The sequence below is a fragment of the Brienomyrus brachyistius genome, chromosome 10, assembly GCF_023856365.1.
Source record: "Brienomyrus brachyistius isolate T26 chromosome 10, BBRACH_0.4, whole genome shotgun sequence".
NCBI lineage: Eukaryota > Metazoa > Chordata > Actinopteri > Osteoglossiformes > Mormyridae > Brienomyrus > Brienomyrus brachyistius.
Window position 1 is genome coordinate 28,502,300 of NC_064542.1, and position 23,071 is coordinate 28,525,370.

The 23,071-nt window shown below is 49.8% G+C and overlaps 1 protein-coding gene across 1 annotated transcript; it reads right to left on the reverse strand.

Annotated features, from left to right (window-relative positions):
- Positions 1-8,572: 8,572 nt before the first annotated feature.
- arhgef37 (Rho guanine nucleotide exchange factor (GEF) 37) lies at positions 8,573-18,985 on the reverse strand. Its single transcript, XM_049027930.1, is given in 17 exon segments — positions 8,573-9,911; positions 10,268-10,437; positions 10,813-11,008; positions 11,346-11,474; positions 12,001-12,318; positions 12,748-12,861; positions 13,682-13,786; positions 14,316-14,446; positions 14,546-14,678; positions 14,680-14,746; positions 15,184-15,331; positions 15,794-15,917; positions 16,045-16,336; positions 18,119-18,333; positions 18,528-18,576; positions 18,682-18,743; positions 18,830-18,985. Coding segments are annotated over 13 exon segments (2,124 nt in total). The 5' UTR covers positions 16,324-16,336; positions 18,119-18,333; positions 18,528-18,576; positions 18,682-18,743; positions 18,830-18,985; the 3' UTR covers positions 8,573-9,701.
- Positions 18,986-23,071: the final 4,086 nt, after the last annotated feature.

Here is a 23,071-nt window from a genome sequence, read left to right on the forward strand (position 1 = left end):
CAGCTGTGTGGCGGGGAAGGTGACAGCATCAACCCCTGTCAGCAAAGTCACTCCCTCCGTGTGTTTCCTGCCGCGGTGGTGTGCAGGCACTCGTTTGAGGCACCCTAAGTGTTTACACTCGCAGGTGCCGAACGTGACACCCTGTGAGCGAGTGCCATTAAGAGAGCTAGAGGCGAGGGCCGGGACGCGGGGTGCGATCGACTGGCAGGACTGCGGAAAACGGAGGATCCTGTTTACAGAAGATCCTGTTTCCGAGCCCACGGCCTTATTTGAATCCCACGTAGTTACATGGCGCTGACTGACATCACGAGGTGATTTAAAACAGGAGGCCAGCCCTGAACACGTAGGAAGGGGGAACATGATAGATGCAGATGTGTGTAACTGGACCCGGAAGCAGACTGATTGTGGCGCCGTGTTCAGGGATGGGCAGTATTTCTGACACATGTATTTATTAAAATATGTATTTTAAATACAAAATTGTATTTTGTCATTTATAATTGACATACTTCATAAAAAATGACTATGTAATATGTCTCAAAATACTTTGACGTTCAGTATTATTATGCATTTTGAAAATATAAGGGATGTCTGCGTGACGAAGGCATATGTGCAAAATGTTTGTGCTACACGAGGAAGTCTAGTTTTTTCAGACATTTTAATGAATGGTCAATAGAGCCAATAGTTGATCATTTGTATTGAACGAAAAGACTTACAAGTCCTGGTGTTTGCTGCCTGAAGCGATTAAACTGAATTTGCTACTTTTAACTTTAAATGTTGTTTTTAGTTATTTGCATCTGTGGTGTAAAAAAAAAGAAGTTTGTATTACTTTTGCATTCAATGGACTTAACCGTTATCTGAGGGTTCAGGTGAGTAACTGGGATGTATTTAAGACACTGAATGTTTGATCTTTTGTTTGGTTCCACATTTGGTTTGTGTTTCAATAAGCAGTGATAAAATGTCCTTATGATTGGTCATTTCAGTCTGGGTGCTTGTGAAACAACAGGCTGATATAGAAGTATGTGAAATGTATTTTTGCAATACAAAACACTGTGGCTTATTTTGATACTTTGCTCGGTGGGTACATTATGTAGTTTCTTTGGATACACTTACAAATAGGATCATTTTGTATTTTGCATCAGAATATGATTGGATGTATTTTTTCCCGTGTCTGGCTGCGATGAACCTGTTATCCTGTGAAAATATCAGTGGAGCTCAGCACTTAGCAACAATAAAAGCGACAGTACAAGTGAGAGAGTCGGGAGCCAGATGCTAACTTGGACCTTTGCACACAATGTGAGCTTGCTTCATGTTAACAGGGCACTTCCTCGTCGGGACAGAGTACACGTTCAGTTCCAGTCGTATCCTGATCAGGTTCTTCTGAAACCTAGAGCGTGCATTCCAGGAAGGGATCACATGGTTATCTGTGTGGGCGTGTAGAGCAGAGATTGTCCATTGTCGTCGTTAAACGCTGTGCTATATATTTAAACTGCTCTATGCCAGTACATACAGATTGAGATTTGTTTTTGATGTATTCTTGTTATCTAGCCCTCCCCAACTAAGTTGCCCCAGAGTTCTCAACAAAAATCTAACCGGATTTTGAGTTTGCAGTGAACATCACTGAGGTGAGGGACAATATGATGTTTAGAGGAATCTGTGGTAGTTACATTTCATTCGTTAAGCAGATGCTTTTAAACCAAAGCGACATACATTTTTAGAAACGGGGTCAGTCGGTCCCTGGAGCAGTCAGGGGTCAAAGCGTAAGCTTAAGGTCACGATGGAGAAATCGCTCCTGCAACCTTCTGATCACAGGCACTAACCCACTGAACCGGACGCCATGCCCCCATTGTCCGTGGCCTTTAACGGCACAGGACATGCTCTCCTGCCACGGTCCCCATGCCACCGACTGGTGCTCTCTGCTCTAACAAGCTTATCGCTGCGCTTGGCGGCTGGCATCACCGCACCCTTCTCTAAGGTTTACCGGTCTGCCGTTGTCTGTATCTACCCATCAGGCTGATCACAGTTAGTCAGCAAACTGAGACGCCACCAGGGTGGGCCAGCATGCGCCTAGATCGGATCTGGCCAAAAACACGCCCAGAAATCGTTCGGTTCATAGAACCCCACATTAAATAAATGATGCAATAACTCACTGTGTGTCAACAGGCATGACTTGCATGATTTGCTCAAGAGCGTCATTCCCGGTCTTACCACAAACAGCCCTGTTGTGTAAGACTGGATTCTATGATTTCCATCAAAGGGTAAGAATGCATCTGTGAAGCTCACGTGTGGGGGGGAGGGGGGGGCACTTCAGGTGTTAGACACTCTGTAGAAATGTTCAGTAGCTTCCTGGTTTGGTTTGACTGTGTCTGGTGACTCTGTAGCGAAACGCTATCTTCAGAGTCAGGGAGTTCAGTGTTCAGTGACTCTGTGTTCAGTGACTCTGCAATAAAAGGTCTGTAGGTACAGAATCACATGAAGGTCACAGGTCACTGTGCGAGGCCTTGTAAGCAGAAAGGTCTGTGTCAGCATTCATGCATGTCTTTCGAGATTCAAGGACGACCGGCCACAGACAGAGGCTTAGTCCTACCTGATCGGGTGGACGACCCGGGGGTGTCATTCCGCATTTCGGAGTCTCTGTCTGGACGGTGACCTTTAAGCCCCATAAATATTCATGTGTGGAGTTCTCCAAACATGCTGATCATGCACCCCAAGGGAGTTCCTGCTGGGTGCAGTAATGCACAGCTCCCCTTGGGGGCGCTGTCCATGACGTCCTCTATCATTTTCTGACAGCTGACCACCTTGGGACCAAACAGCGGCCCTGAGGTCTCACACAACCCATACGCCAGCAGGCTGACAGGCATCAGTGAGGAAGATGGAAAATGATGGCCCTACACCCCCCCGCCCCCCAGCCCCCGCAGTGAGATCCAAGCTTTCCCACGAAAATACAGGGGTCAGGGCCGCTCGTTCAGACAGTTGGAACAGAGGAATCCCAAACATTCCCACCCAAGTGGCCCGCCCCCACACCACAGCTCCTCCCACTGTCCCCACCTCCCAGCAGCCTTGATTGGTCAGCAGGAAAGCCACCTGCCCCCCCAGGAGTACTGGTTTGACTCCTGCTCTTTGTTTTTATTTCATTTTCATTTTTCCTAATTTTCTTTCAAGTTAATGGCTTGTGCTGGGGGAGGGGGGGGGTTGCAGCCCCCTTCTGCTAACCCCAGCTGGGAGTAGCTGTGCATGTGGATACTATTCAGACTTTTGGCCTGGTGTCCAGAATCACACACACTCCCTGCCTACAACCCCCCCCCCCCCAGGTTGCTCTGGAGGGCAGCCCCCCGCTGAAAGGTTGCCGATAAGAATAGGTCCGACCCCTGAATGATTTATCATCTGCCCTGGCAGCCGGCTCAGCACCCAGTCTCGTGCCGCACGTGACCCCCGGGGCCAGAGACAGAGCCTGGTGCCAGAAAGCGCCCTGCAGGAGCCGGGGGGGTGGGCAGGTGGACCTGTCAGCACCTGGGTGTGGCCGCCACTGGCATCCAGAGACCTTCAGGAGGCGCTGTCTGATGCGGCGAGTCAGATGTGGGTCGTGTCTCTGGGCAGATTGTGTTGTCGGAACATGCAATTCTGAGGCTCACCTACCCCCCCCATCCTCCGGCATATCCTCCTACCGACTTGGCTACCGATAAAAGACAAAATTTACTCACCGCGGAACGTCTCACAACTGCAGGGCGGCGCCTTCAGCGGTCAGATACACACACACACGGACACACACACATGCATACCAATGCACTCAGATATGGAGATACGGAGGACAGCAGTAGCAGAGGAGCCGACACAGCTGGGTTGACCCTTACACTTTCATTCACACTTTCCAGGTTTTTAATGCAAAGTTAAAGCCAGTTGGAGAAACGGAGTGGCTTAGGCTTAGGCTTAGGCTTAGGGTTAGGGTTAGGGTTAGCTGGACACTGGGCCGCCGCAGCATCGAGGCCCTAGGCGCGGGAGACCGCTGGACTGCAGGCTCACACATGCCCGTCACGCTGCAGCCGTGACCCCGCCCACATCCCAGGCGCCCGCCAGAGGACAGCCTTTTCAAGGGCGTCCGTGTCGTTTGCCCTGATAAACTACGGACTAATAAACGGCTTTCGTTAATTATTACATCTGGCAGATAATGTCTGTCCTTTGACCCAGCTCTGATCAAAGTCACCTCCAAGAAGGCGTTTTTCTACAGTGAACAGGTCTGGTGCAGTTGGGTGACAGTGTGTTATTGATGTGTATTCATTTCACATGAAATTTTGCATAACTGAAGTATAATCCAGGCACTAATACTCTACGAAGGTTTAATAAATACCTATGGAGAGAGAGCGTTGTGTGTGTGTGTGTGTGTGTGGGCATGTTCTTAACCCTGTTAGGCTATTAAGCACTAGTTAATAACCCTAAACCTACACTGGGAACATTCTCAGGAAGCATATCTACTGCAGCAGCCTCTGGTCATGCTCCGGCTGGCTTTAACATTGCGTTATATACCTGGGCGCCCTCGCCCTGGCGGTAAAGTGTGAATGAGTGTGCGAGGGGTCATAGAGACCTAGCTGTGCCCACTCCCGTGGCAAGATGGGGGGGGGATACTCCCCAGCACACCAGGGCTCGAGGAGACGAGGCTCCCAGGCATGGAGCAGACCAGGAATAGGGTCCCTCCGGCCTCCGAATTCAAAACATCCTCCAGAGCTGAGAAATGAGATGAAACGCCGCCGTAAATCCGGTATTGATTTTGCCGTGACTCTGTGGGAGGGACCATTTCATCACACCTCCAGGAAGGAAGGGGGCGCTGTGCTGGCTAATGATCACGACCAGCGCCTATGTCAAGTCAAAAACGGCGCTCGACACGTCACATCCGCCGTGGGGAGATCATGTGACAGCCGGCTTGTCAGCGGGGGGGGCGCGGACCCACAGCCATCACGGCATCCAGAGACTCCGTGTCAGTGGCTCATAGCAACATGTGCAAGCTGTAGTATTATGGTATGGAAGGATGCTGAGGAGTAGGAGGGACCGGACTGCGTAGCACACTCCAGTATCAACACACTCCATTTATATCGCATTTTATTTACATATCGGAGTGAAATATTTATACTACCTGAAAAGCTTACACAGACGGCGTACTAAAATCCAAAGTCACGGGCCTCATTTACAGAGAATAAATCAGACAACAGCAGACGTCACGACTGCCTTCAGACATCTACTCCCCCTGGTGGTAACAAACAGCACTGCAAGCCTCAGCGAGACCAAGTACAAAATAAAAACGTGTTTCTGAAAGGCTCCTGGACACGGAGAAGCTGTGTGTCTCCAGAGGCAGCAACAGACTCATGTTACGCTGTAAGGTGACTCTATTTGGCGAGTCGGGCAGATCCCAGGCATGAAGGGCGCTGAGATCGCATGGGTGCTGTACCAGCTGGGGGGTAGGGAAAGCCGCGGAGAGGTGTTGTATCCCTGGGAAATGTCTCCAGGCTAGTGGTAAGGCTGTATTCCTGGTATTGCAGGCAATCTTTGCTTCCATTTGTGGATGCCGTCCCTATCTGGAAAGAGAAGGGTGATCGCCTGGATTGTGGCAGCCACAGTGGGCATCACACTGCTCTCGGTGCCAGGTAAGGTCCTTGCTGGGGTCATCACCTGCTTGCCTGTCAGCGACCGGACCCATCTGGTTTTACGCCTAAGAAGTCTACCATTAGCATCCCGGCACTTGATGTTCTCATCGAGCACAAACGTGAGCGTTTCCTTGATGCCTTTGTCGATTTTCTTAAAGCGTTCTGCTTGGTCGATTGCTCTATGGGATATCCTGGGACTTTGCTGGACCCCCCCGAGGCAGAAGCTCTGCATTCTTCCCAGTGGGGTTCGTCAGGGGTGCGTTCTTGCTCCTATTCTCTTCAATGCTGAGGACCCGAGTGGCTGGACCAGGCCAAGGGGACTAGCTAACTGGATAGCAGAACACACAGCTTCAGCATCTCTTCAGCAAGGACAGTTTATTTCATATTTAGTGTAGTGACTGTTTGTGGCCAAGAGGGGGCCCTGTAGCTCAAAGGCCCCATACAAATCGGTAGTTTGAGTGATGGTAAATACTGCCCCTGCTTAGGAACCCTCCTAGGATGAGTTTGGGCCTCTCACTCCATCAGTATAAGTATACTGGACCAGCAACCCCCACCATCTGCTTCCATCTTGTGAAAACCATGCATGTCAGCAGAAGGGACACTGTCTCTTTAAGAGGCTCACTAGGGACATCTATCCACATGCTTTTCCCTCCTGTCACGCCATCAGCACGAATCGACTCCTCAAGGGCAAGTGCATGTGTGGGCGGGGCAATGTAATGCTGGGGGGGGCACGTTTCACCTGCATGGGAGATGATGGTATCGCAGATCCGATCTCTGTGACGACTCGTGTGCCACTCACGAAACCTGGGCTTATCTCGCCGTGAATTTACTCACAGTATGTAAACACGCCAGGTAAGGAAGGTAAATGTCATGTAACCCTCGGCGACCCGCTCATGAATAAAACACGGCATTGACTCTGTTTCAGGGAACGGTGTGTGGTTCCGGGAGTCCCGGGCGGATCAAAGGGAGCGAAGTGAAACAAACACTGCTGATCCGATTGATGCCCTGATGCTTGGCTGGCAGGAATTAGATTTCAGCAATGACATGTGATGATGTAATGCAGCAGGAACAGTCACACTCATTGGTCTTAATATTTAGTGTCATTTACCTAAAATTAGCGCCTGATACACAATTTGGAACCACCTGGCTTTTAAAAGTACAGTCACACATTTTATCTATCTACCCATCCATCCATCCATCCATCCATCCATCAATTGCTTCTCCCAGGCAACACAGCACACAAAGCGGGGTACAGCCTGGACTTTGGGCTGCGGGAGTACCCAGAGGAAAGCCACACACAGAGCGGAGGCGATATTCGAACCCACAGCCCTGTGACTACACTGTGGCACTGTCTGCGATTAAATTTTGTTACAGGTGTACAACAGAATGCTTCTCCAGGGATTAAGCAGTGAAAGCGTAGGGTGTTTTGGGGAAAATCAAAATGGTGGTGGTGGGGGGGGGGGGGTTCTGTGACATCACCCAAAACACACAAACACAGCAACTCCAGGCCTCACATGAGTTGATCCCGATTGGTAGAAGTTACCAAGGGGGCCCAAGGTGACATTCTGTCAGGAGGCCCAGAATTCCTTGCTTCACCCCTGGGTGTGGGCACCAAACAATCCCGCTTGTTTACACACAACAGACCAGCAGGTGCAGATCTCTCAGAAGGTTCTGGAGAGTGGTGCCTGGCATTTGGCACTGTAGCCATCGGACCATAAGGTGTCACAGAACCGTGAGTTCGCTCACATCGGCTCTCCGTAGGAATGTGTCACATGACACATTCACCAGACACAGAAGCACGCGGCTTCAAATGCTTTAATTATGGACCACAATCCAACTACTACCGGCAAACAGTGTGCATTCTTCCTTTCCAGATACGTCCACATGTAGAACCGCTCACAAAAAAGCATGATGGGACAGCGTCTGGCCAGTCACTTCCAGGTGAATGGGAATTGTTGGCAAACATGACACTGTGATTGGCTATTAGGGCATGCTCATACCTCTATCTGTGCCTCCCCCAAAAAAAAAAGTTTGTAGATGTTGGGTGGTCTTCGTCAAGGAGCCAGATCACCGAGGGGAGCATGAATGTGGATTCTCAGCCGGGCACACTGAGGAAGGAACGGAAAAACCGGTCCTAGGAGGAGAAAGGGCCACCGACCCCCCCAGGTAGGTCACACATCCGTCCTGATGGGCCCCCGTAGGAAGGAAAGCCTCCTCCAGGGACCTTCCTGGGTTTCATTGCAGTTTCAGGAACATCTCCTTTACATTAAATATGAATGGGCCAGTGTCAGGTTACTGAACAGCGGGCAGTTTGGCAGGAGGGCCTGGCTGGTCCCTGTGTGAAGCGGCAGGGAGCTTCAGGCATCACATACAAACGGGGGACGAGGGGCGCGGGTATCGGGGACCTGCTAATGGCAGCCTGCTAGCACCTGTGCTCCGTGTCATTGCCTAATAGACGACCGGTTCTGTCCCACCAATTAACAGGTACAAAAGACTGCAGACTTACCAGTGCCGTCCAACAGGTTCTCCTTCTTAACTCACGGCCCAGAACAATGGCGGTACTCTGTCATGTCTGGTGGCAGCCAGACGGATCCGGTACTGGGGAATTACACTGCAGTTCCTGGAGCCTCCAACAGGGGGCAGCAGCACCAAACCTCTTGCTTCAATCCTGAGCTATTTTTAGCCCATTGACCAGAGACAGTTATTTATAGACGTGCGTGGCGTGTCACGCTAGGAGAACAGCAGTCAAGAGACGTCAGAACCTCCCTGAGCCGAGAGCGTGCGATTTAATGCAGTTACCGGCCGAACATGCTCAGAATCAACCATGACAGTCCCTGTGGTAATAAAATTAAAATTAATGGTTATAAACTGCAGCTAGCAAGACCTGCTTAAAGTTGCTAAGCTTCTACCTGCCAAAAAAAAAAAAACAAAATCACCTGGACTCTGAGAATCAAGGTTTCTTTATTTAAAACGCAGGACGATGCACAATCCCGTGGCTGACTTAGCAGGTGATGACACCGTCAGTGTAAATTGCAGTCTGTTCAGTAGTAAAGGAGGTCTCTACTATTCAGCAGGAAACACCCCCCTGCACACAGACCACCCTGGACTAAACCATCCTCACTTTGTGAAATAAATAGCATAAATAAATATGAGGATAATAAATTAAAAGACGCTTCAGAGCAGCGGCTGTGCCACACAGGAACCTTCCCGTCCCACATGAATCATCGGATGAATAATATCACTGCTGAGTGCAGCCCCACAGGAGCCGTACAATCAATACTGACTGGTAAAGAATACAACGAGCCACAGCAAAGAGCATTTCCTGCCCCCTGGTGGACAGCTCAGAGAATGCACAAGAATTGGCACAGCAAAATTTCGTCAAGTGACGCTTTTCTTCTTCTGTCTGCAGCTGAACATATTAAAGAAATTCAGCGGAGCCTGGAACTTGCAACCTTCTGTTCAGGAGATACGTTTTCATCCTCTGGGTTTTAGCTGTAGCCCGTACGCTCATAAGCATAGTGAATTCATAGTAAATCTTGCGTTGTGTCACTGTGAGCGCAAACTCATCAGAACATCGCAAATCATTTGTATCAATGCAATAACATGGTCGCTCACAGTCTAATTCAGGATTCCATTAGCTTGGCTATGATTCCTCCCAAAATTCATGAGTCTCTTTAGGGAAAGCAGATCCTAGGCACATACTGTATAAATATCCCGTGAGAGGATACTTAGGGCTACCCTTAACCTTATATGGCAAACAGCGCCAGTTTCCTGATGCTTGTGGAGCTGCAGTGCAACACAAGCCAACATGCTGAGCCCGAATGAGTCACTCAGCCAGCCTATAAACACCATGTGAGTCATGCAGACAGCAGGGGGCTCCACCAGCCCCATCAATCCAGGAAGCATCGATACATCATCGTGCTTAAGCTGCCTTCTGGTACATGGTCGCTTGAAGAGGAGGCGGAGCCAGAAGCAGGGGCGGGGCAAACGGGTAGCAACGTCACTGGCAGTCCTAGCGATACCTCCAAATCGGAAACAGCTTCCTGGAGTCGAGGGTACGAATACCAGTTTCTAACAGTAAGGAGGGGTGGGCTGGAGCGATGAAGAGGGCACCATAGTCAGGTAACTGGAGGGTACGTAGCCGCGCTGGCCACGAACCTCCACCAGGCTCCACTCGGGGTTGCCCCGCTTGTCGTGGGATTCCAGGAGCCGCACTGGTTCACCGGCCCGCAGGGTGGTCTCGTGCCGACTGCGTGCCGTGAAGTCATAGCCTGCAACTACCTAGAGAGAAGGAGGGACCCACCCAAACGCAGCTCAGTCTATTGCAGGAAGTCACATGTCCTGCCACAGGTATCGTGTTCTGATGTCACACTGACATGTAGGCCCATTTGGGTCCAGGCACAACAGTATGACAGTATGCACAGGAGGAGGCCCATACAACGCCCCCTGCTGGTTATCATGCTAACCTCTCGTGCATACTCCCACTGCATGAGGGCCAGTGAGACAGCTGCATGATGTCAGCCGAGTTCATGATGCCGGGTTCAGGTATCGCTATGTCACGTGACTTCATGTCTCAGGAATGTAACTGACGTTACACCCACTGACAGCCACTAGCTCCCCCCCCCCCAGGAACTAACCTGGAAGTAGGGTGTGGTCACAGTGCTGGCCGGCTGGGCCAGTGGGGTGTAAGAGTGCCTTCTGCCTTCATTCCGGCTGATGACGGTGGCGATATGCGGCGACAGGGGTGAGTCCTTGCTGACCTGGTGATAATGCACCAACATGGCCGACGGCACATAACCTCTGGGTCCTGCAACATGGAGAATCAAACCGCTCACGCTCAAAACAGATGAATAAGAAAATCAGACAAATCAATGAATGAATTAAGGTGTTTAAGGTGTCATTTAACATGAATGTTAAACACACCTACAGTTAACTAGTGCATGTTACCATCCGGATTAATGCTGTATAACAGCCAGCCATGACTCATTAGTTACAAAGTTGTTTTAAGTGAAACCCAGCGCTGACAGGATGACCAGGCTCTCATCAATGACGTCAGTGACGATGATACATCAGGCAGCAGTATCATCAAATGGCCACCAGGGGTCACCACAGGAACAGATTAGCCTGACATACAAAATACTGAAAGTTGTTAACCGTGTTGAATCTTATAGTGTAACCTCACCCCCTGCGTCTACCAGCCAGCGGCGCCGGTCCCCGCGGGTATCCATCTCGCTCATAAGCGCTACCAGCTCTCCCCGCTGCAGCGTCAGGTCCAGCTCACGGCCGCCAGTCACATGACCCGTCAGCTGGTAGATCTTGCCCGGGCCAAACTTGTCTGTCAGGATCTTCAGGCGCCTTTGGGAGGTGGGGCTGAGAGGCTGTTACCATAGAGATATGGCTGGGTTTAGGTGGGAGTTGGCAGACCCCTCCACTAAGAGGAACATAAATCTCATGGCATCTCATGTATTTAAAGCAGGAAACACCAGTTAAAGCAGCTAATATGAGTCACATACAGGCATGTTTCACAAACTATTTAAAAACCAGAGACCAGGAAAACAACAACTAAGTGAGTAAACGAAAATAAATATGGCTGCTCCTGTTACCACTCTCTCGGCCCACCAGAGAATTTCACGTTGTCCCACCAACGGTTCCTGGCAACAACTTGCTATACCATAATAACAAACGGCCACAGAAACAGAAGCTGTTTGCTCAGACCTGCACAATGGGGCCTTTCAGGTCGTCCTGCACGCTCTGAATCAGGCCGTCCAGTCTCTCTGCCTGTTCACAGATGCAGCCCTCTGCCCACTCCCAGAATGCACTGGGCTTGAGCTGGCTGTGGGGGAGCTGCAGGTTAAATAGGACAGAAAACAAACCGGGTATTTTCATTTAAGATGGCGCAAATGAGTGTGCATGTATCTTCAAAGTGTCCACGGGACCAGCAGAGAAAATGGGGGGGGGGGGGGGGGGGGTGTAGGTAAACACCAAGAAAGGAAATTTGAACATTACAAAGCAGTGCAGACACTGGCACTGAGGAGGGTCTGGGGACCAGAAATCCCTACATGTTTCTCTCCACCTTTATTTTTAATCCAGCGCTGCCCCCTTATGGCTCCCCCCAGAAACAGACATCATTACACCACCAGGACGACACGAGGCACGCTAACAGCACCTTCCCTTCCCATCCCTTCCTATCCCATCCCTTCCCATCCAAGCATGACTTAGAGGCACGTAACATTTTGCAGTCTGGGAGAGGAGGATACGAGAAAGGGACAGGGGGCCGAAATCGCAAGCAAGATTCAGAGGACTGCCGCAGCCCCCCTCCAGCAGGAACCCAAACATGCAGAAGATCAGACCAGAAGCCCCCCCCCACAACCTCGTTAGTGTAGCTCGCAAACAGTTGCTCCACGTCGGCCGCCAGGTCGCGGTGCAGGCAGCTGAACGTGCCCAGCGTCCCCCAGAGGAGCTGCAGGGTGACGCTGTTGAAGCAGGGCAGCTCGGCCAGCAGCAGTGCGTTGATGGTGCGGTACGCCGTCGCCACCTCTTGCTCCTCGTAGCTCAGGCTGCTCCTCTCACCCAGGGCCTCGAAGTCCAGCAGCTTGTCCATCCGCTTGCGGATCAGGTTCCGGGGCCCCTGCATCAGCTCCCGCAGGGAGCACAGGGGTTTGTAGACCAGCGTCCGGACCCGGTGCTCCTGGGGCAGACAAGAGAGCAGAGCAGGCGGTGGGCAAGACACCCCAGATATGCAGAGGGGTTTAATACTGAAATTAACTGCTGTGAAATCTATGACGATTTTACAAGGGAGTCAGAGACACTGCACATGGTGTATCTCTCCCTCTCTGTCTCCCTGTCCGTCTCTCGCTCCCTGTCTCACACTCTCTCCCCCTCTGTCTCCCTGTCTCACACTCTCTCCCCTTCTCCCTGTCCGTCTCTCGCTCCCTGTCCCTGTCTCCCTGTCCGTCTCTCGCTCCCTGTCTCACACTCTCCCTGTCTCACACTCTCCCCCTCTCCCTGTCTCACACTCTCCCCCTCTCCCTGTCTCACACTCTCTCTGTCCATCCTGCAGAATCCTGCTCCATCTCACTCACCACCTCCTGGCACTGCCACTGATGAAGACACTTACGAAGGTGGGGTAGATCCACTGCCGGAGGGCCGTGCTGATTTCCTTATAGCAGACAGCAGCCTTTTCCCCCACCATGTCCAGGTCATGCTCCTCTGGTCTGTGTTGGAGAAAAAGCTACAGGGGGGGTTGCGGGGAGGATGGGGGGGTCAATCACATGGTAAAGCATAATGTTATGGATTCCCTAGCAACACCAACATCAGGTCTGTGACAATGTCCAGCTGACGGATGCTCCCATGGTTACGGAACACCAATAAGCCAGGAAGAGTAGTGCCAGGGTAACTCAACAAGCACAAACATGCATGCACCTCTCTACCCCCGGGAGTGAAGAAACATCTTCTGAAGGAAGGAGACACAACACAACTGCACCAAACTGACCATGTGGGGGCGAGGTTGGGGGCTGACTAATATAATTAAAAGGAAAGAAACAGGACAGCTAATGACACTGAGTGCAGCCTCGAGGGATATGGGGGGGGGGGGGGGGGGGGTCCCGTCCAACAGGAGGCCGAACACAGCGGCTGTTAGGGACTCTGTGTCTCTCCCCCCTGTCTGGCATTGTCACATACCGTCTGTGTCACACAGAAGCAGGCAGCCTTGTAACCAAAACATTCAGGGGATCCTCTCACTTTTATACAAAGTGATGTATGATCGAGAAAGAGGATCAGCCAGTGCCTGGGCCAACTTGGGCTTAAGGGCCTGACAAAATCCATTCTAGCAAAATAAGCCCCTTCTTGTGTATATTAATACACGCTATGCATCATCAGAACAGGCAAAATAACATCAGTCTGGCCTGCAGGTGCAGGGAAGGGTGACTAATTCAGAAGAGGGTTTTGGGGAGAGAATCAGCACTGCTGCTGCCCTGCAGGCCTGCAAACTGCCCTGCAGGCCTGCAAACTGCCCTGCAGGCCTGCCAAAGCAAATCCCCAAACCTGCTCACCTGCATATAAGTAAGGAAGGCTATCACGTTCTCATGGAGGTTCACGACCCCCTTTTCCAGGACACAGAAAAATCCCTGTAGGACATCGAATTCTTCATCCTTCAGCTAAGATGGAGAGAGGATAGAAGTGAGATCGCAGCGGGAACGTTTCCATCTGACACTCATGGTTTTAGTGGCACCGGCAGGCACATTCTTGGCACACCGACTCAAACGTAGGCCGCTTCTTGTAAATGTCTGAATAACAAGGTCACATGGCAAAGGTCCTTACGCTCACACGTGGCACAGAGAACAGGGGGCAAAGGGCAGACATTATCAAACCGGAGGCGCCGCCCACAAGTTAAAGACAAAAGCAACTGACACAAAGGGCTGGATTCCTGAAATGGTTTTTGGTTTAAAAAAAAAACTGGGAGAGAACAACAAAGTATAATAATAAAAAAAAAAAGTTGGGATAAAACGAAGGAATAAAATTGGGATGGGCCAGAGAGCAGGAAAGCAGGAGAAGAGTATAAAAGAAAAATCCAGGTAGAGGAGAGCAAGGGACAGGAAGACAGGGGAACAGAAGAACAGGAAGGAGAAAAGTAGAATAAAAGAAAAAATACAGGGGCAGGAGAACCAGGATCGGCCAGGTCTTTACCTTGGGGACAATGCCAGCCTCAACCTTGATGAACTGGCTCAGCCTGGTCGTCTTTTTGGCAATGCTGTGTCCAGTCAGCCGGTTCATCTTGTCTATTATTGTCAACGTCTCAGTTTTCTTATACTTGTCCGCTGTGAAGGAACATGCGGGCGTTTAATCCAGCCACCCGTTCACGGTGTCGGCCATGCATGACGTCTGCAAACATTCCCACGCCACGGCGACTCCCTCACCGACTTCCCGGAAGCGCTTGTACTCATTTATGTTGCAGTTCATCTCCACGGCGACGTGGAAGGCGTGCTCCAAAGCAGGGTAGGCCGGGTGCGTGGGGTCCGTGTGCTTCTGGATGGTCTGCAGCAGCAGGGGGGTAGCGGGCAATCCTCTGAACCGGCATGACCAGGAAGAAGGTCAAGGAGGATGCGTTGACCTCCGGCCTGCAGGGGGCCACAGTGAGCTTCAGGCACAACTTCAAAAAAGGATCTCTGTATGTAATTCCTAGGCATTTCGCATGGGACTTTACATTAAAACTGCTTCTATATACTCCTTTGGGAGGACCAGTACTACTAACTGTCTTGGGGGGTTGGTCTTAATTGCCCCCCCATCTTTTTCCCTGCTTTCACGGGAGTGTCTGTTTCTCCCACAGATTTGATGTGCAGATCCCCTAAATGATATTCCCTTTCACTGTTGCAGTTTCTTTTTGGTTTGACCATAATAATTTTATCCTGCACCCCCTCTCTTGTTGCCAGTATTCCCTGAGCTACGTGGTTCTGTCCAAACCAGGCTAGATCTCCCAGAGTCCCCTTCTCCACTGTGCACATGGCAGCAGCAGGACCCACCCTGGTCACATGACAGGGACTTAAACCAAACTTACGCCGAGGACTTGATCACCATCACGATCTCGAGCCACAAGGCCTCTTTCTGCTTGTAGCTGTTCTCCAGAGCCGTGATGATGTTGTAGTTGGCGAGATACTCTTTGTATGCCTTCTCCATGTCCGTCCTCAAGCTTAAAAAAACCTCACCTGAAAGACATGGAAACACATCAGACGTCTTTAACTGATGTTCAGGCTTCCACACCATGCGGTTTTACAATTACAGTCAGGGAATGCTGTGCTTTTCGAACGCGTGGGACTGCCAGCACGCTCACAACTGGCCTCTCCACTCTTAGCCATTCCATCTGCGTTATGATTTCACCCCTTTGCTCCACAATTTCCACACTATTCTGTTGAGCAATAACTCGGCACGATGATGGAAAGCTGGCTCAGACAGACCCCGGTCCTCTTACATCCACGCAGGAATAAGGACCCATACTTTAGTCCTCGTTTTCTATTAAAAGCCTCGGGACACACACGCCTTACAGGAGACAGAAACACAGAGGGATCATCAGTGGCCCAGATCTCAAGCTGAAAACCTGAGGATGAGCCCTGATATGTGACCAGGGAGCTAATAACCCCAGATAAGGCCAAGGGGCCCAGACTACTCACACAGGATTCTGAGGAGGTCCGGGTCCGACACCTCGGTCTGCTCCAGAAGCCTCAGCAGGCGGCGTGACACGTCGATGACCCCATCAACATGCAGGAACATGCTGTCCAGGTTATCCAACGGGGGCTGCATGGTTGGGAGGGAGGGCAAATATACTTATTTTTAGCATATATGTTGTCAAGTTGGACATGCACATGGAATGTTTGCAATGTGCCATGTGACTCGCTCCTGACAGCAGGAGGTTGATCAGCACCTGGATCAAATGCAGGTTTCTCCTGATGGTGTCAGTGCACAGCTGGAGGTTCCTCAGGTAGCTCCTCTCCGTCTGAATCAGCTCCTCCACTGTCCGCAACTGCCGCTGAGCGGTTAAAGCCGCCCGTTCTGCCTTTGCCTGCGCCTCCACCTCTCCCTCCTCCTCCACCTCCTCCTCCTCTGCCTCCACCTCCTCTGTCATGTCCCCTTCCGCAGCTCCCCCCGTCATCTCCTCCCCGAGCTCTGCGGGAGATGCCGCTGTTCTGGAGTCAGGATCCATGCTGGGGAGGTGTCTGAGAGGAAAAGGGGGGGGGCTGTGAATCACCGCGGCAGCCTGCACAGGGTGGGGGCCATTATCTGACCAAAGGAAGTGATAACGGGCTCCACATTGTCACAGCACATCCTTAGGGACATCCACTGTGCTTCCTGGATAGAGGAGCAGCAGCTATGAGTTTGGTAACAGGGGAGCCATTAGTAATGTACATGTATAGTACGACTAATTCAAAAAGTAATTCAAAAGGTTTGGGAAGCTCCCCCCCCCCCCCCAACCAGGAAGCAAAGTCTCATACCCACATCCCATCACTCAGGTACCCTGAACTTTTGACCCAAACATGTGTGGAGATCAGAGTAAATGAAAAACTCATACTAACGTTTACAAAAATGGCCCAGAGAAGAGGGAGACAGAGAAAGGAGAGTAAGGGCCGGAGCCGAGCTCACCAGATCCCGTCGATCACGTCAGGTGCCGCAGGGAGATCACTGCGGCAGGGCAGTAAACGCGCTCTAACTCTCCCAGCGTGAGTGTGTGGGGGTAGGCAAACAGCAGCCGGAGAACTTTACTGACTGAGTGACCTCCGGGGGGAGGGGCTGGGTGTGCCAGGGGTGGGGCGAGCGCACGCACACACGCGCACACACACACACACACACACCACCCCCCTTGCTGTGCTGAGACAGCTGATTGACCACTGTAGCTAAATGCAGCAAACAGGGGCCCAGTCAGCATCTAACTCCACTGGCTCATAGTCAGCAGTATGTAAAGAAAAGTGCTATGGATCTCCCAATGTTCTTGACTGGTAATCTGAATACAGAGAGCAAATTCTGATCATGGGACACTCAGGAAAACAATGGGGGTTTCATTTGGCATCACTGGCGTGATTAGGAAGTAAGAATGAACAGTGGCTACAGATGGGATTAAATTAACATTACACTCCAGAAAGTCACCCTTTATATGCTAACTAACACAGCACACCGATACACAGTCCCATGTTAAGCGGGGTCTTTTTGGGTACAAAGGGAGAGAACAACTGTCTTTAATTTGTATTTGATCTCTCTGTGAGAGACTCACAGTGGATTCCTCACAGCGCCACACACAAACGCGCCGACGCGCCAGGGGCACTTAAGTACAGTATCCACGTGGTCCTCGCATTATTTTCGCATACAAAATCATATTAAATGATTTCACGACACCGAAGCACAGTGCTATGAGAAAAACCGGCCTTATGCCGAACCCGAAACCCGACGACCCCAAAGCAAGAGTTAAAAAATGTCAGCTTTTAAACTGTTTTTGTAAACACGGGAACAAAATATTAACGCACGTATAAATCCTGCCCTTTACTCGTAACAAGATATACAAAGAGCTTGGAGATTACGGCCAAAAGTGGAATAAACAGCACGAATCGACGCCTGCCTCAATCTCTCATTTAAAACAAATTACGAGCCGATCTTTGACGCTGTGTAAACAGACTGTCACGTGAGTATAATCAAACTTAACTGCTAACAGTGGCGTGGAAAAAAGGAGAAGGGCTGGGGGCTGAAAGACGGGAAGGGGATCACCGGGGATCCTGCCGGAATGACGGGGCAGCTGACAGCCCCATGAAGCCGGGAAGGCATCCTGCCCATTGACTGCAGTGAGACCGTGCAGGACACCGCCAAGCAGACCAGGGTTACGTGCTGTCGTGTCACCGTACCATGCGCAGTTCACGCCTGATAAAAACGACCACGGTCGCATATGCGCGAGTTAGATAAAACTACGCAATGAAAATAATAATTAAAAAAATAGCCGATCTAACGGCTCGTACCTGCCGCAAGTTTGCGACAGAGCCGCCAGGCCGGCTTTCAGGTCCCGCTTTAGACGGACTGACGTCCCGGCGCTCGGATCCCCGTTTGGGACAGAGGAGCGTCCCGGTGCTCGGATCCCCGGTCGCTCCGGCTCCGGCTCCTCGGCTGTCCTGGACTGGATTTCCAGAAGTGACACTCAGCTTGTGGCCTCGGTTCTAGCTCCAATCTGCGTCGTCTACACTTCAGGGAAGATGGAGGAATTAAAGCGACAGGTGTCCCGCATTAGGCCTATCAGTCTACTGACACTTGAAATGGGAGGGGGGCGGATGCTGGTATCGATTTAACGCAGTCTGTCGATAACCGGACTGCATGACACACAGCCCGGGGATCTCACTTTGCGCATCCAGCAGAACCGGTTCAGCAACCTACTCTTCATTCCTGGTGCGATGCCAGGCATACCTGAGCCCCGGCGCGCTTACTACAGCAGAGAAAGGCACCGTGTCAGTATATTCGCATAAATCCTATTTCCAAGATACTACATTTACAAGGAACTAAATAACAGATCAAATAAAGTACACCACACCGTTGATCTCGGTTTGCTTCCGCTTCTTTACCGCAATCTGTTTGCTTTTCTGCGTCCTTAGCCTGTGAGGAGAGGAAACCAAACATGACATTCGAGCTATCTGATGTATCTGAAAAATGAGGCACTTTTGCATTTTTAGGAACCTGACCAGGTCGGGTTGCCTTCTGGGTGCCAAGAACAGGATCTGGCCGCTTGCCAAGCGATCTAGTCAGTTTGACGCAAGTTAAAAGGGCACCGAGGACGCAAATAAGCCCAGTCTGTTCACCGCAAACTTAATACATGTTAACCTATGCGGTAAAGAAAGCACGAGTAACAAATTTACGATTAAAGTCCAGCTTTTTCCAGACGTGTGTAACGCAGGTTTGTTTGTCAGTTTGGAACTGATGAGATAACGGAAACATTTCAACATTTAAAGTAACAAAACAATCGAACATTAGGTCCAGATAATGAATATTATATGAATAATAATATGATTATTGTTTAATATTTTGTTTCTTTATAGACTACTTTCTACGTCTACTTTACAGGCTACAAGTTTTTACTTCTGTAAAAAAGTCTGATATCGGCGTTTCACTATTGCACTGAATATAACTATGTAACAAATAAAACTTTGGTTTTATTATTATTATTTATTATATTATTTCATACTAACGGTTTGATTGAATTGGCTGTACTTAACAAATGCCTTCATTTAGGTGAGGGTTGATCATTCTCCCAGAGTTGATAAATAAAAAAGAAACTCATTAAAACTATCCCCTAACACGTGACGCTCAGGCCAGCCGAGCTGGGCTGTGCACCATCACCATCACATCACCCCCCCCCCCATCACCTGTTTCCACTCTGGGCATCCCTGAATAATGTAACCCCCTCAAAGAAAAGGCGATTCAAGTTGATCGACAGTAGGAGGCGCTGTAGTATTACTCATTGTACAAACCGCTGTGTTTTATTTACGAGCAGTTTCTACGGAATTCTACGCTGTTCCCCTGCCTTTTTTACTGTCATTATTTATTGTTACCTCCTATTAAAATGCAAAACTTTTTACTGTCTAAATTTATATATTGTGTCACTGCTATCTATCTATCTATCTATCTATCTATCTATCTATCTATCTATCTATCTATCTATCTATCTATCTATCTATCTATCTATCATGACAGATGCTGTTCAGCCAAATGGCTATTTCAATATTAGTTTAAATACTAGCACTCGTGGCCATAAGTGGAAATTAGCGGGAGAACATTTTAAAATGAATTTGAGGAAGCACTTCTTTACACAGCGTGTAGTTAGAGTATGGAATAGTCTTCCTGTTAGTGTTTCGCAAGCTGAAACCCTGGGTTCCTTTAAATCAGAGCTAGATAAGATTTTAACAACTCTGAGCTATTGGTTAAGTTCTCCCCAAACGAGCTTGATGGACCGAATGGCCTCCTCTCGTTTGTAAATTTCTTATGCTCTTATGTTATCCCAAGATGCGGCTCGCCTTGGCAGGTCGCAATGCGTGTAATACCAGTCCAGCCATCACCATTAAAACGCTAGGTGTACAGCCGGACGACACAGGTCTCCTTAGTGTTCTAGGTGTGCCAGTGACACCTACTGGTGATTTTCTGCGTGACACCCACCATAAACCTGACCTGCCGCCTCCAGCCTGGTGATGCTGCGCAGATGCAGCCCAGCCCCGTGTAAACCGGCTTTAACTAACGCATGACCCGAGTTAAAATGGATCAAACAGGGCAGCGGTTACACTGGGCAGGAATATTAAATTACCGCCCCGTAGGCCTGAATTCAGAAAGTGTCATTAGGGGATCAGAAAGGAAGTAAAATATGTTTAATTGAATAAGGTCGTTGAGCCGCTATGCTACAGGAACGTAACCGAATAACACTGTTGCAGCTCTTAAGCAAAAGGGCCCTTTAACTGAGCTTTAGGTTGGCGTCCCTGGGGTCCTGCAGCCGTAACCCCAGGCCTGTAAGCGTAACCGGTCCATCAAGGAAATGGCAGTGCTAAGAAGTGCCCTGTGTAAGTCATGCAATGAAGGCCTGCTATGCTATAAAATGATTATGCAGTAATATTTTCAGATCAAGTGTCAAAAAGGATCGGATTCAGTGGAAATACAAAGCAGGTGCTTATTTAAAACCCACCATTGTTATGATTTTGGAAGTGATCAAATGTCATTTCTGTGGAGGATAAGAATAGAAGCTAATTATCACGTTATGGTCCCTTGGTGCGGCGTGTGGATCAGGCAAACCTGGGAAGGGGTGGGTTTGGTGTTGGTTGGGGTGGGGGGCAGGTGGGGGGGGGGGGCAAGCTTTTGTCTGATTCCCCTGACCAAACCTTGTCTTACACACAATGGTAGAGAAAGAAACGTAACATGGATCAGAAGTGGAAATGAGTTTGCAGATCCGATCCCTCTTCTACCTCAGCATTACCTGATCAGGCGCTGAGAACATCGTGAGCTCAGCCGATTACGCGCCCCGAGCCTTTAGACCTTCACGTCTTTCATAATTGAGCTTAACCAGCAGTATATTTCTGCTTGACGCGCCTCCCGCCAATCATAAAACGATCCCTTCTTGCGGAATCTCGTGTTGGCAGCCGAGGTCTTCCTGCTTCAGAGACCACAGAAGTGTCAAATAAGTCATAAGTTGTGAGTTCTGGGTTTATCTTGGAATCCGCTGAGGATTTTCCAAATCGTGAAAATCTTCAACATCCTGAAACCTTAAAAAATCTTATTGAGGACTTTCCAGATCACAACAGTCTTCCATGAAGCCCTCGTATTCTGGAGAGACTCTTTCCTAAGCTGTGTGAAAACATTCATTTTTGCGCTGGAGACTCGTCCCCGAACAGGATATGTTTACAGAATCTCACTGTTTCAGTCCATCATAACAAAACATGAGTCTTTTATTCGGGATCAAAGCCGAACCGCTCCTCATGCGATTTCAGGACCTCAGCGAAAGGTCAGAGTTCACACAGGACACAGCGAAGCATCGCGTAGCTCATGTTGGGTCAGGTGATCAGAGGGGCCCAGGCTCCGTTACAGACAGGCCCGGGAACCTGAGCAGAATCAGGAACAGCACTCTCACATTCTTCAAAGCTTTCTTTTTACTCATAGATGTTACAAAGGAAGAACGTGCTCTTGTACAGTTTCATTACGGAGAGGGGGGGCAGTAAGCAAACTGGACAGGAACGAGAAGCAGACCTGCTCTCTGCTTTAAAGTGTCAAATTTGTTCAAAGACTCCATACCTCTTGCTAAGCTGACTGGCCTGCACTCCACTGCGTCAGTTTGCTTGTTTGCATGAGCAGATGGTCAGCAGCCTGTGACCTTCAGCGGGGCAGGGTCACCTCAACAACCCCCATGATGAATCTGCCACAAATGTGCATGCAGTTACACCAATATACATGCAAAAGAGAGAGAACATGCAAACCCCACACAGAGAGCGGGGCCGTACTCAAACCTCCAACCCAGGACCTCTGACCCAACACGCCGTCATCTGTCTGCCATCAAATCTGAGACGTGGTGGGTCTGCTCCAGGCAGCACCAGGGCCCAGACACCCAGGACAGAGCGCGCAAACACACACTTGCATAGAGGGTAGTTAGAGGCTCTGTGTCTTTGGAAACACAGGGAGAACGTGGAAACCGCACACATAGAGAGTGGAGTTGGGATTTGAACACCCCATCCCTGAAGATCCTAAGCAGTGTTATGTAATTTCATATACATCTTAATAGACGTTAATTACAGATCCACGTTACAGTGCAATGTAGTACTGCGCATTTTGAAATAGGTTGCAAAAAATGTTGACAGTCCAAAAATCCCTCTTCGGTGGTCTGAGGCACAATAGCCTGAAGGTACAGTATGAGTAATACTGCAGAGTTTTAAGGAACGGGGCGTGAGACTGACATGAGCTCTTTTTGGTCCCTGGAGGAGGCTCTCTGCAGCCATTCCGCGAATCACTGGGTTTTTTTCCTACATCGTCTCCCTGCAGTTTGATGTCCACGGTATTTTGTAAACTAAATGTTCTGTCAAACACAGTTTCTGTATCTCCGACGCGTTGGCTGTCCTTCCGCGGCTTTCCCAGATGCGGCGCGACGTTCTCGGCCCAGCTCCGTGAAATGGGACACATGGATTCTCTTAGAGTCTTTTCATGCGCCTGTGTCCGCAGCGTGAAAGATTTGTGCACATATCCATGAAGGCATGAAAACCACCAAACGTTTAAATCTGCTTTTGTGATTCAGTTATTACCCTCTGCACTGTTAACACATGAGTAAATATATAAATTACTTCCATTTACTCAGTGACAGAACAATTCTGGCATTAAGACACTTACGAGACAGGGCGGTGAACTACAGAGCGAGTAATTGTCATTAATGGTCGTTTTTATATGGGTATAGGAGAAAAGCA